At 41.5% G+C, this 13,147-nt stretch overlaps 1 protein-coding gene across 1 annotated transcript in view; it reads right to left on the bottom strand.

The window, feature by feature from the left end:
* cfap20dc (CFAP20 domain containing) overlaps nt 1-13,147 on the bottom strand; it is a 64,979-nt gene continuing 51,832 nt past the window's right edge. Inside the window, exons 15-17 of the mRNA XM_041783922.1 lie at nt 12,635-12,696; nt 951-1,045; nt 1-119 (exon numbers count right to left, since the gene is read on the bottom strand). Of these exons, the coding sequence (XP_041639856.1) occupies nt 1-119; nt 951-1,045; nt 12,635-12,696 (276 nt within the window). The remainder of the gene's footprint in view (nt 120-950; nt 1,046-12,634; nt 12,697-13,147) is intronic.

Below are 13,147 nucleotides of genomic sequence, written 5' to 3'. Positions count from 1 at the left end.
TCAAGCTAGTTCGTAGTACTTCCCCGTCTTTGGATCAAAATAGCAGCTCAGATAAGGATCATAGAGCAGATTCAAAAACTCTTCCTCGTTCTCCTCCCCATTCATCGACTCATCCTCTCCTGTAATAATGCAAGAGAAACTCTATGAAAAACAAAAGACTGATTAAAAATACAAAGTTAACAGAGCAACATTAAATCAAATCAGTTAAGCTTGCAGAGATAAAACTATGTAAATGTAAAATTCATGTGGTATTTTTTATGTAGCACGTCAGGTGTGAATAGGGGCCTACTCTATCAGCCGCTTCTGGAATAAAATGAGAAGCGTGGGTGGTGAGGTGACCTTCATACTCAGGTGGGTTTAAAAGTTTTCTGCCGCTGCCATTTTTTTCTCTCATCAATCAAGACCTAAGACACCCAGAGCTCGGTACCACATTATGAAGCTGTAAAGAGATTCCCTGTAATCCCCACTACTTTAAAGCAGCAGAATTTAGCTGTTAAATTGACAGGCAGTTAAATGCTCAAAAGGTTACGGGATGCTCCAGGAGGAACATTTTATCTTATCAGAACTTTGGCGACGATAATGAAAACTAATTATAAGACACATTGTGAGAGAGGTTTAAAAATGATGTTGTAAACTGCAAAGGTTTCGTCAATTAACCTTGTCGGTGTGTCTGGGGGGTACAGACCTGTAATGAGCCTGTCTCTTTTGACCTATGGAGTTATGTGGAGGACAGAGAGCTCCACTCTCCTGGGTTTTTACCCTTAATTAGATACACTTTCTCATGCTTTTTCCCTCCATGCTGAGTGCAGTCTTTGGTGGAGAATGTAAGCCTTGACACCAGTGAATGTCTTCTTTGGTGCACAGCATTCACACAATTAGTGTGGTCGGTGTTAAAGCGCTGTATTGTTTGCTGTCTGGGGGAAGAAACACTAGAATTAAGGTTACTTCACCTGTGTTTAAGTTTCCTGCATTGTTCCCCGTGTCGTCTGACCTTCTCTGCTGGCCGGGTGGTATAATAGGTGGGCTGAGCACATCCATCCACTCCCTAGGGCGAAGACCATAAAGGCACACAGTCATGACAACACATGCCATTACACGCATCATCCTACTGCCATACCCTGCAACATCAAATTGCCTCTATATGACATTTTAACAATGAAAGTCCCATCATTGTGTACTCTCAGAAAAGCCCATCTGGGCTCGCGCTGTCCTTGAGCCACTTCTGCTGCACACTTAGCCTCTCCGCCTCTGCGCTCTACCTGAAGGATCATTTATTAGATTCTGACTCAAGCTGTGACTTCCAAGTGTCCACATTCTGGCCCAGAGTAGAGGTCTTAACCTTGTCAGCGCCTGTGAGAGCGGGACTTCCTTTCGGTCTTAAACGAGTTTATCTTCGCAGTCGAAGAAGAGAGGCTGCAGCCACGCATCAGTCATTGAGTGCTAAAGTCAGACACTGCTCTTTAAGTATGGAGCGGCAGAGCAGACAGAGAGAAATGAAGATGATGAAGATAAATTATTACTTGGATCACTGCAAGATTAATTTGTTAAGCAGGATGCATTTAAGGCGATACATCAGCTGTATGATTGTGATTATACATTTACATCTTTTGCCCCCGGACACAACATCTAGAAAGAGCACATTGTAGCATATTTAATGAGGAACTCTAATCTTCTCCTGTACATTATTCAGCAGACAGCCGGCGACTTAAACATTCATTAAAGCTTTATCCATCTCATCAAGACATGCAATGACTAATAATGTCAGTATCTCTGAAAACAAAGTGCATTCACTAACCACTGTATGGTGACCTTCATAAGCATATTCTTAAAAATACATTGACATGTTAAAACATCAACAATTCAAGCATTTTAAAAGTGATTTTGTAGTTAAACAACAGTCATACTGCATTCTGAACTATCTGTACAGACGCTCAGATTTCTTTCTCTAACAAAAGACATTTACCCGTCTCTAACACTCGTCTGACGACGTGATAGGCAGGAGCTCAGTACAACAGTTAATGGAAGCAATTTTGGAGGACAAAGGCCTCAGCTACAGAGCTGCAAATTGGACTTTAGAATGTTAAGTGGGTCTTGGAAAGAGTGATTATATTCTAGAGCCATTACAATGCAGATACAGACAAACCTGTGATGTAGAGAGTGAATTAGTTTGATTAAATTTGAGCGAGTACACTGTTTTTCTACCCTGCTGAAGTATATTGAAATTAAGCTTTCCAATGAAACAGTATCAAGAAGACTCTGTTTGTCTGACACCCTGGCAATTTTGGTAAATTCCAAAGTTGTAAAACAATTGAACTGCCGCTCCAGGTTTCTCTGACAGTCTGATGTGCAGTTTCACATTTGCTTTTGCCCGCCAAAGGCAGACAAAAGTATCACACATGCAAAAGAGCATGCAAAAAAAAAAAAAAAAAAAACACCCTGGCAACATTAAGGCTCAGCAACAAGAGCATTTTAGCTGTCAAGAAAGCTGTAGCTCTCAACAGCGAGGAAGCCTTGCAGTGATGCCAAGACGCTGAGAAAACAGCGTGATAGAATTCACTGTATGGGTCTCAGAAAGCAGCGCCTGGAAGAAAAGGAGAGAAAACAACGACAAAATCCTGTGCAGCTGCTTTTCAATATGTAAATCAAGACCTGCTCCGAAGTTTAATTTCAGTAGTACAGCTGTAGTGCTGCGAGAGACAAGGCAGGGAGTTTGTTTGAGGTGACTGTCACAAGCAATATTCATTTCAGAGGACTTTTAATCAAACAGCATTACCTCAGTGGATACTTATATGTAAAACAACCCAGCCACAATGAGTATGACCAAAAGAAAAAAAAAAAAGAATAAATATGCCCATTTAAGAAATTAACTCTTTATGATCCATTGAAACAATAAAACAAGCAAAATATTTTAATAAATGGGAGTCAACACATGTTTTACAGCAGGATACTTTGCTTTTCATCAATAAATCAGTCATGTTTGAAGGAATGGTTGCATAATTTGAGAAGAGGAACCCTGATGCAATCCCTTTGTCTTTTTTTGTAACATGCAGCGTGGTTGTGTACGCAGAGAGAAGAGATAGAGATGAACAGAGACAAGGCTATGCAATAGTGAGCAGTCGGGCATTAAAGGGGCCCCAGAACTCTCCGAGGGGAACTACAGGATCCATTCATACACTAGTCAGGACTCAAGTTGGGTCAAGAGTCTCAGAAGGTTTGGTTTAACCCTTATATTGTGTTTGGGGCAAATTTGACCCGTTTTCAAGTTTAGGTATGTAAAAAGTACCATTTGCTTTTTTGTACTGGAACGAGGCTTCATCTAATCCTCAGACACAACCATTTTAACACAACAAAAGTGACGGGTCAAACATGACCCGGCAGAGAATACCGGTTGTTGTATGAATCACTTAAAAGCTGTGGGTTGCTCTGTGGATCAAATATGGCTCAGTTTGCCTCACCACACACTCACACATGCACACACACCCTGACACACCTTCATATAGACACACACACCTTCATACAGACACACACACCTTTATATAGACACACACACCTTCGTATAGACACACCCCCATACAGACACATACACCTTCATATAGTCACACACACCTTCATACAGACACACACACCTTCATATAGACACACACACCTTCATACAGACACACACACCTTCATATAGACACACACACCTTCATACAGATGGACACACCCACACTGACACACACACCTCCATACAGACACACAGACCTTCATACAGACACACACACCTTCACACACCCCTGCTTTGACACCATATTGTTGTCTTTTCAATTTATGGTATAATTTTCAATTTGCACTTGCTATTCTGAGTAAAATAAATTTGGTTTTATAAAAAGGAAGACTTTTTGCCTTTTTCCTAACCATAAATCTATATGGGTCAGTTTTGACCCACAACACCACAGATGTCACTATTGCTAAAAATGTTAAGTATAAAAAAAACACAAGCAATTTTTTTTGGTAGATATGCTCTAATATTAGTCTATTAGACTTGGATAATATACTTACCCATTATCTTCACTGTAGGAAATAAAATAAGTGTATTTAAACAGTTTTTAATTGAAAATGAGTGGTATATTGTAAGAAAAAAGTCTCTTTAGCAAAAAAAAAAAAACATTTACACTGTTTTTTCTTGGATATGAATACATATTAAGTTAGTTATGAGGTGAAAAACAATATTGGATGATAAAATTGTTTTTTAAGTATTTTCAAGCTTAGTTAAATCACGGGTCAAATTTGATCCGCTAACACTAAAGACGTGGGCAGCTTTCTAACACAATACAAGGGTTAAACAAGTTACACGGCTCTAACCATCATATCTTCTTGTTTAACTTTTGAGGCATTTCACCTCAATGAAACACTACAACACACTTCAACAGTTTACCTGTTCGACTGAACAGTAAAAGGTTCTTAAAAATTAGGTGTGTGAACTTAAAACTCAAAAATAACAAACTTGATCCTTCAATAACCAGCAACTACAGGCCCATCTCCAACCTTCCCTTTGTCAGTAAAATCACAGAAAAAGTCGTCTACCATCAATTATACAATTACCTAACCCACAACAATCTGTACAATGTCTACCAATCAGGATTCAGAGTCAATCACAGCACGGAAACAGCACTCGTCAAGGTTATAACGATCTAAAACTCAACAACGATTCAAACAAACTCTCCATCTTAGTATCATTAGATTTAAGCTCCGCCTTTGACACAGTTGACCATAGCATACTACTACACAGACTAGAAAACTGCAAAGGCCTCTCAGGATCAGTCATTCAGTGGTTCAAATCATATCTACAAGACAGAACATTTTCAGTATCACTTGGCAATTTCTCATCAGCAAATCTCAGTCTGGATTGTGGGGCGCCACAGGGTTCCGTCCTAGGCCCACTTTATTCAGTTTTAACATGCTTCCTCTTGGTCCCATAATCCAACAACACAATATCTCTTACCATTCATATGCTGATGACACTCAACTATATGTCTCATTGTCTCCTGATAATCTCACTCCCATTAAAATCTGATTAACTGCATTGACGAACTAAACCACTGGATGTCACAGAACTTTCTCCAACTCAACAAAGACAAAACAGAAATCCTGATTGTAGGTCCACAAAAACAAAGACAAGAACTCCTGTCCATTCCATCTACACTTCCGTTTAAACCCAGTGAGCATGCCAGAAACCTCTGTGTTATAATTGATAATAATCTAAACTTCCAAGATCATATAAACTCCATCACCAAAACAGCCTTTTACCACCTAAAAAACATTTCTAAGCTCAGGTCATTCATGTCTCAATCTGATTCTGAAAAACTGGTTCACGCATTCATATCCAACAGACTTGATTATTGTAATGCCCTCTATACTGGACTCCCTAAAAAGACCATAAACCAACTCCAACTCATCCAAAATAGTGCAGCTCGAGTGTTAACAAGAACAAAGAAAATGGAACACATCACACCAATTCTGAAAAATCTTCACTGGCTTCCAGTCCAATACAGGATTGACTATAAAGTTCTGCTTCTTGTTTACAAATCTTTGAATTGTATGGCACCTCAATACCTTTCTGACCTGCTCACAGGCTATAATCCAGTCAGATCACTCAGATCTTCAGATATGGGCCTCCTTAATGTACCTAAAGTTAGAGGTAAATCTGGTAAAGGAGCATTTAGTTATTACGGTGCTGTCCTATGAAACAAGCTGCCGCTGACCTGAGAGCTGTAGACACTTTAAGCTCTTTTAAGAGTGCTCTGAAAACTCTGCTTTTCTCTCGTGCCTTTAACTGTTAGACCTGCAGTATTTTTGCATTTTTGGATATGTTGTCCTGAAAGAAAGAACAACATAAGCTGTATTGTATATGTGTATTCTGTGTCTATGTGTGTGTGGGGGGGGTGTGGGGGTGTGGGTGTGGGTGGATGTGTGTGTATAGGGGAGTTGTTCAAGTTTTTATTGCTTTTACTGTTTGTTTTTATCTTGTGCAAAGCACATTAAGTCTACATTTGTATGAAATGTGCTAAATAAATGAAGTTGAATTGAATTGAATTAAAAATCCAAAAGAACTACTTCAGCTCTATTTTTCTAAGTTGATAGTACACTTTTTTAGTTTTAAGTAAACATTACTCCATCACTTTCAGTGTTTTTGTCAAATTGTATGACTCATTCCTTAATCTGCACATTTCCCATAATGCCTTTGAGTATGCCTTTTCCCAATAAGTGAAGTTACCCACTCAGCCACATAATTCTGCCTATGGAGACTGACTTCAACATAGTAGGGATTATGTACTGAACTCTGTGGAGCACCTTCTAGGTCAAAGTACACCTTTTAGTATTTGTTACTTTCAGTACATCAAATTATTGTACTTTAGGTGGCATGACTGTTCAAAATTAAAATATGTGAAAGAAATAAGGGGAAATAGCAGTGGATAAGAAGCATTTAAAATATATATTTTAACTTGAGTCATACCCAAAAAATATACTTCCACTACTTAAAACTTTTACATAATTATTTACAACAAATATTTTGAGTATTTTTGGTGTAACAGTGCACTTGATCTGGCTTATACATATACAATGTATGGTAGGACTGCACAATATAAGAAAAATGTGCAGTATCACTGTTCATTAGGTTTTGGTAACAATATGAGATGCAATGAAAATAAAAAAACACACTACCATGACTTATGGTGTATGTGATTATCTGCAGCTGAGTTTTACGCTATCCCTATTAATGCAACGCCTTTTTCTAAATCTAAAACCATTTCCACCACTAACATGGCACAACTTAATCTGAAGTATACCCTGTACTCAGAGAGTGCAGACCTCCGCCATTAGCCTGATCTCCCAATTGTAAAGAATCCTTTGAAAAAATTCCTGGATCCAGACAGTGATCCGGATCACTCCCAAAGTCTAATTAGTTCTTTCTTATGCCATTCCTGACATTTCCTGAAAATTTCATTAAAATCCGTCCATAACTTTTTGAGTTAAGTTGCTAACAAACTAACTAACTAACAAACAAACAAACTAACAAACTAACAAACCCTGCCGATCACATAACCTCCTTGGTGGAGGTAATTAAGTGTGATACACTACAGAAATCCTAAAACAAACGAGAGTTACGACTGTAACTGAGGTTCTATGAATTCTGGATGACCGCCAGAGACGGTATGCAATACCTGGATATCATCGTGCGGTGGCGCAGGAGGTCCAGACATAATACCAACAAAGTCACCATGTGACCTGGGTGACGAAAGCAATCTTATAAGAAGCCCCGTCACCCAGCAGTCGTCGCCTACAGAAACTTCTCGACAAGAGGAGTGACAGAGAACTGTGGCGGTCTTCCAGAATTCATAGAACCTTAGTTACAGTTGTAACTCTCGTTCTATTTCATTCTTCCTGGCCACCAGAGACATTATGCAATACCTGGATGGCCCATACCAACAAGGTCACGAGGATTACACACTCACCTTGCTTAGCAATGAACTGAAGAAGCAGACAGGACTGCCGTTGCCACAGGATGAAGGGCTGCCACATTAACCCTATAGAACCGAGTAAAGGTGCAGGATGAAGCCCAAGCAGCTGCAGCACATATGTCACTGAGCGGAATGCCCTTCAAGGCAGCCCAGGATGTAGACACGCTCCTGGTTGAATGATATTTCACAGAAGGGACCTGGAGGCCTCTTAGACTGTATGCCATGGAGATGGTATCCACGATCCAGTTAGAGAGCCTCTGTTTAGACAAGGCTTGTCCCTTCCTGGAACCACCATGACAAACAAATAGTGCATCAGTTTTATGAAACTCTGCAGAAACCTGAATGTACTTTCTCAAGGCCCGGACTGGACAGAGGAGGCCAGCACTGTGGGACAGTTCCTCCACCCCAGACTGTGGGGTGAAAGCTGCCAAGTTGATAGGCCTGTTGACATGAAAGGCAGAGAGCCTCTTAGAAGAAATGAGGGTTTGGGCCACATTGGCAACCCCAGAGCCATCAGAATGCCAATGTAAACAGTCACTGGAAATAGAGAAGGCGTGAAGGTAACCGACACACTTAGCAGAGGCCAAAGCGAGTAAAAAAGCGGTCTTACCAGATAACCATCTGAGTTCAGCCTGATCCAGTGGCTCAAATGGTGAGGAGAGAAGGGACTCTAAGACAACAGGCAAATCCCAGGAAGGTACCCGTGTAGCAAACGAAGGCCGCAACCGGTGAGCGCCCTTCAAGAAGCGACCAACCAGAGGATGCGAACCCACGCTACGACCATCCACAAATACATGTTGAGCTGAGATAGCAGCAACATTGGAGCAGCAACAACTGGAAAAGAGTTTCCATATGTTGGAATACAGTTCCCTAGTGGAGGGAGCTCTCGAACTGAGTACGGTCCTGACTACCGCCTGCTCACAGGAGCTCAGCACGGAGCCAGGCCCTTCGGCGGCCAGACATGCAGCTGAAGACATTTTTGCTGAGGGTGCCAAATGCGCCCCTCCAACTGGGACAGAAGATCCTGCCTCTGTGGGAGAGGCCAGGGCACTCCGTTGAGAAGCTGATGAACCACAGAGAACCAGAGTCGCCCTGGCCAGTACGGGGCTACCAGCAGCATGGAATGGTTGCTTTTTTCTATCCTGTGAAGTGTCAGGAGTGTCACATGAGCAGGGGAAGAGGAGGAAAGGCATACAGGAGGCAGTGTGGCCTGGGATGTGCCAGCGCATCCTGCCCCAGTGGGCTGGTCTGTTCCGAGAAGGAAAACCACAGTGGACAATGTGTCGAAGCCTCTGACGCAAATAGGTCGACCCCCCCCCGCCGTACCTCTCCCAGATCATCTGAACCACTGAAGGATTCAGCCTCCACACGCCTGGTGGGGGCTTCTGGCGGTAAAGCATGTCCACCGCCTCGTTCTGCACTCCTTGCAGGTGCACAGCTCAGAGGCTCGCAAGGTGGGGCAATGCCCACTGTAGTAGCCTCTGTGCCTCTCGCAGGGACTGGGTGGACCTGGTGCCCCCCTGGTGGTTCACATGGTAAACTGTAGACGTGTTGCCCAAGCACACTAAGACATGTTTGCCTTCCAAGAAGGGGAGAAAGTGCCTGAGCGCTATAGATGGACTGCATGCAGTTCCAACACGTTTATGTGCCAGAGCCTCTGACTGTCCTGTATTGCCCCACAGCCCCCCAACCCAAGAGGGAGGCATCCGTCACTACTATCTTCTGGCGGGAGGGGAGTGAACCCAGGGAAACACCGCAGCACAGATAAGCTCTGTCTCTCCAAGGCTCCAGGGCCTGAAGGCACTGGCTTGATATCAGTACTGCCCTGTTTTGGTGTCTCTTGGGGTTGAGACCCACCCTGTGACTCAGATTTGCAAAGGGCGTAACGAGTGGAGGCCTAGCAGGATGACCGTTGCTGCTGTCATTTTCCCTAGTAACCGGAGCAATAGTCTATGTAATTCTCTGGCCCCTCTGAAAACGAGAGACAAGGCTGAGGATATCGTCCACCTTCTGGAGGAAGGGCGAAGCCCTCATCGACACTGAGTCGAGAACAACGCAGATGAATGTGATGCGCTGACTGGGAATCAAAGAGCTCTTCACAAAGTTCACCATGAACCCCAGTTCCGACACATGGGACGGAAGGGTCTCTGTGTCACAGGACACATGCTCCCGCGTTGGAGTGCAAACCAGCCAATCATCAAAGTAGGGAAGAATTCACATGCCTTTGGCCTGCAGAGGGGCAAGTGCCCGCTGCAGTGACCCTAGTGAAGATCTGAGGAGCAAGCAAAAGCCTGAATGGGTGCACCTGAAACTGATAAACCTTCCCCTCGAATGCAAAGCGGAGGAACTGTCTGTGCTTGGGTTCCACTGGCACATGGAAATAAGAATCCTTCATATCGACGCTTGTGAACTAGTCTCCCTCTGACACAGCCTGGAGAACATCTGCTGTGTGGAGCAAAAGAAAACGCAGAACCTCTATGTACTGGTTAAGCTTCCTGAGGTCGAGAATGGGACTAAAACCGCTGTCTTTCTTCGGAACTAGAAAGAAAGCTAAATAGAAACCCCTTATCTGACAAGAACTTTTACAGTTTCAATGGCATCTTTCCTTAAAAGTGCTGCAATCTTTGTTGACAACAGTCACCTTGATGCCATTGAACTTTGGAGGCTGGCGTCTGAACTGAATACTGTATCCCCTTAACCTGACACGCCAGATGGAGTTGTTTCATACACCCATCTGGGAAAGCTTCAACAGGAAATGTTTGAGGAAAGGCAGAGGCCAGAGAAGATGAAAAGGAGACGAGTGCTGGGTGTCGGGGCTTCTTATCAGATTGCTTTCATCACCCAGATCACATGGTGACTTTGTTGGTATTATGTCTTGACCTCTTGCGCAGGTTTTGCATACCATCTCTGGCGGTCAGGAAGAATAAAATAGAATCAAGATTAAAATGTTTACTCTTTTGACAGCTCCAAATTGGATAAACCACAATGACTCTAACTTTGTAGAATGGTGTTTTTTTTCTTTTTTTTTCCTGGACATTAAACATATCATAATTCTTGTTATGTATGCCAAAGTGTTGACAGGCCTTAGTTGGTTTCAACAACAATTTCAAAGCAGATTTTTTTCATCAAATTAACACGGTTAACTAAAGGGTCTCAAAACAAAGTTTGGGAGATTTAAATGCAGCTGTTCCAAGTGGAGGACTTAGCAGCAGCATCACCTGATAGCCTGGTTAAGCTGCAGCAGAAGCAGCTGTTTAATCAGGTGATTGGATCGGTGACTCCCTGCATTTTTCCAATAATTTATTTTTTACAAACCCCTGCAGATCAGTATTGACAGCGGATCAATCAGGGTATCCTAAATGAAATTGTGATTACATGACAAAAAGTCTAAAAAAAAAATTTTCTATCCACTTTCTTTCATTTGCTTTATCTTTTCCTGGACTCTATATTACCAAATATGTTCTTCTTAGCTAGTATGTGTACGCCTGAAGTTGTTATTGGACACACTTACATATATTTTCTATTAAAAGTTGTAAATTTTTCTGCCTCCTCCAGTAATATAAGCCTATACATCACTGTGTTTTCCTTTGAAGCACTTTAACTTGACTGTGGTTTTAACCCGTAGGCAGGTGAAACAAGGTGGAACGTGTCTTGTGGCTGCTCTGCATTATAAACCTCTGAAGCTCCGGCCATGCAGAAGTCAGCCCTTACTTCATCATTTATGGATTTCCCCTTGTTTGGCTGCTGAGAGTCATGGATAAATGGTGAAACTAGCCAGTGCTTTTGAGTTTTAAGGACTTAGGTAAAAAAGTAATCTGTACTTGTGAAAATGACAACAGCAGTTAAGGGAGAAGAAAGCGAAAGTACCTGGCAGAATCTCAATTTATTTTTACTCATCAGTGAGCAAGATAAGCTCCCGTCTGCATATCTATCTGACAGTTGACATTTAGCCGTAATTCTGCAGTCACTCGTTACCATCTGATTAAGAATTTCAGGGTGACTTTCATGTACAAGCAGCCAAATTTAAATACAGGCTACATAAGGACTTCTTTTGTCAGGTAGTACATGAAATACATTAGTGTGACTTTGAATTTTCTCACAATTATCACTTGTATATGTCAAGACGTAGTTAATATCAACAGCAGAGAAAAAGAAGTAGAAACACGAGTTAACAAATGTACTCATAGTCTGATCAATGTAAGACAGAGAGATTATTGTTTTAAACTTGCTCATCGCACATAATTCTGGTTCATCTTTCTCTGACATATACTTTCATGCGGGTTGTTTGAAATCTCAACCTTTTAGCTAATGTGAAGGGGGTCAAAACTCCATTAGGGCCATTCTCAATGACTACTAAGATGGATGCTGCTAATATGGAATGTTATAAAGCTGTGATAGTGTTAGAATAAAAGACGTCATTGTACTCATGTATGGTACATTCAGTGAGTGCTGGCTACTAAACCACGTCATCCCTTGTGTTGTTATTATAATGATGACTTAGATGTTCGGACTAGCTTTAGGCTAGTCTAGGCTGCAGCAGCATTGTTGTCCTTACCTGTTAAAAAATCTCTGTACAAAACTGAAATGAAACTGAGGGGTTCAAGACTAAAACAGAGGTTAGATTACAAGTTTTAAGCATAATACGAGCCCAATCTGACAGTCACAGGGTTTCAGGATCTGTTGACCCTGAGTATCAGTCATCAGTCTTTCTGCCTTCTGTGATTTGTTCCATCATATAAGCAAAGTCAACCAATGAGAGCACAAAGAGCTCTGCATATCTAGAGATCTCAGACGTAACCAAACCAAATGGCAAAGTGAAAGGAGAAAGATCAAGCTGGTGCTGCAACATGAACAATGAAGTTGTGATGACTGATTTGGTACCTCTGTGTCATCTGTCATTTCTGTCAGTCAAGCCATGGCAAAAACTTATTGTGTGGGGATCCCTAAACCTGACACACTGACCATCATAACCAACAAAAAAAATGTTTGCCTGGACTAGGCTAATATAAATTTGCAACATTTTTGGACACAAAAAGTGTTGCCTTTTTTATAGTGCATGGAATACATTGAAAAATAGAAATATACATTAAAAAGTAGAAATTTTTTACAAAGTCAAATGAGCGTTTGCTTACCGGGGGTTTGATTGCAGGAGGGGGTTCATTTCCTTCTGATAATGGTGACCCTGATTAGCCGGCTGTGAAGAAAAAGAGAAAGGTTGTGTTAAAAATCTTACCACATTATGGAAACAAAGAACATAAGAGTTGTATAATATGGAATTTCCTTCTTTTTTTTGTCCTTATGTGAATGATGACATCATTCTCTGGCTATCATTATCAATTTGATGACAATAACATATTTCTATTTGTCCTCTCTGAGCTGGATGATGGACACAACTATTCCTGGAATGCCTTAAATAGAAACTACACACAGACTTGTATGCCACTAAACGCTGCACAGAATGAAGTGCATGTGCTTGTGTTGAATATTTGGAAATATGATATCAAATATCTTAAATTCAGAAAAAATATTCTGAACACCATAATAATCTTAAATCAGGATTCCATACCCATCACAGCACAGAAATGGCTCTTTCAAAAGTTACTAATGACCTGCTTTTAGCTGCTGACTGGTGCATGATAAATTTA

This window comes from Cheilinus undulatus, linkage group 3 (assembly GCF_018320785.1).
Source record: "Cheilinus undulatus linkage group 3, ASM1832078v1, whole genome shotgun sequence".
Lineage (NCBI taxonomy): Eukaryota > Metazoa > Chordata > Actinopteri > Labriformes > Labridae > Cheilinus > Cheilinus undulatus.
Note: the sequence above shows the minus strand (reverse complement) of the source record. Positions and strands in the feature narration are given on the sequence as shown.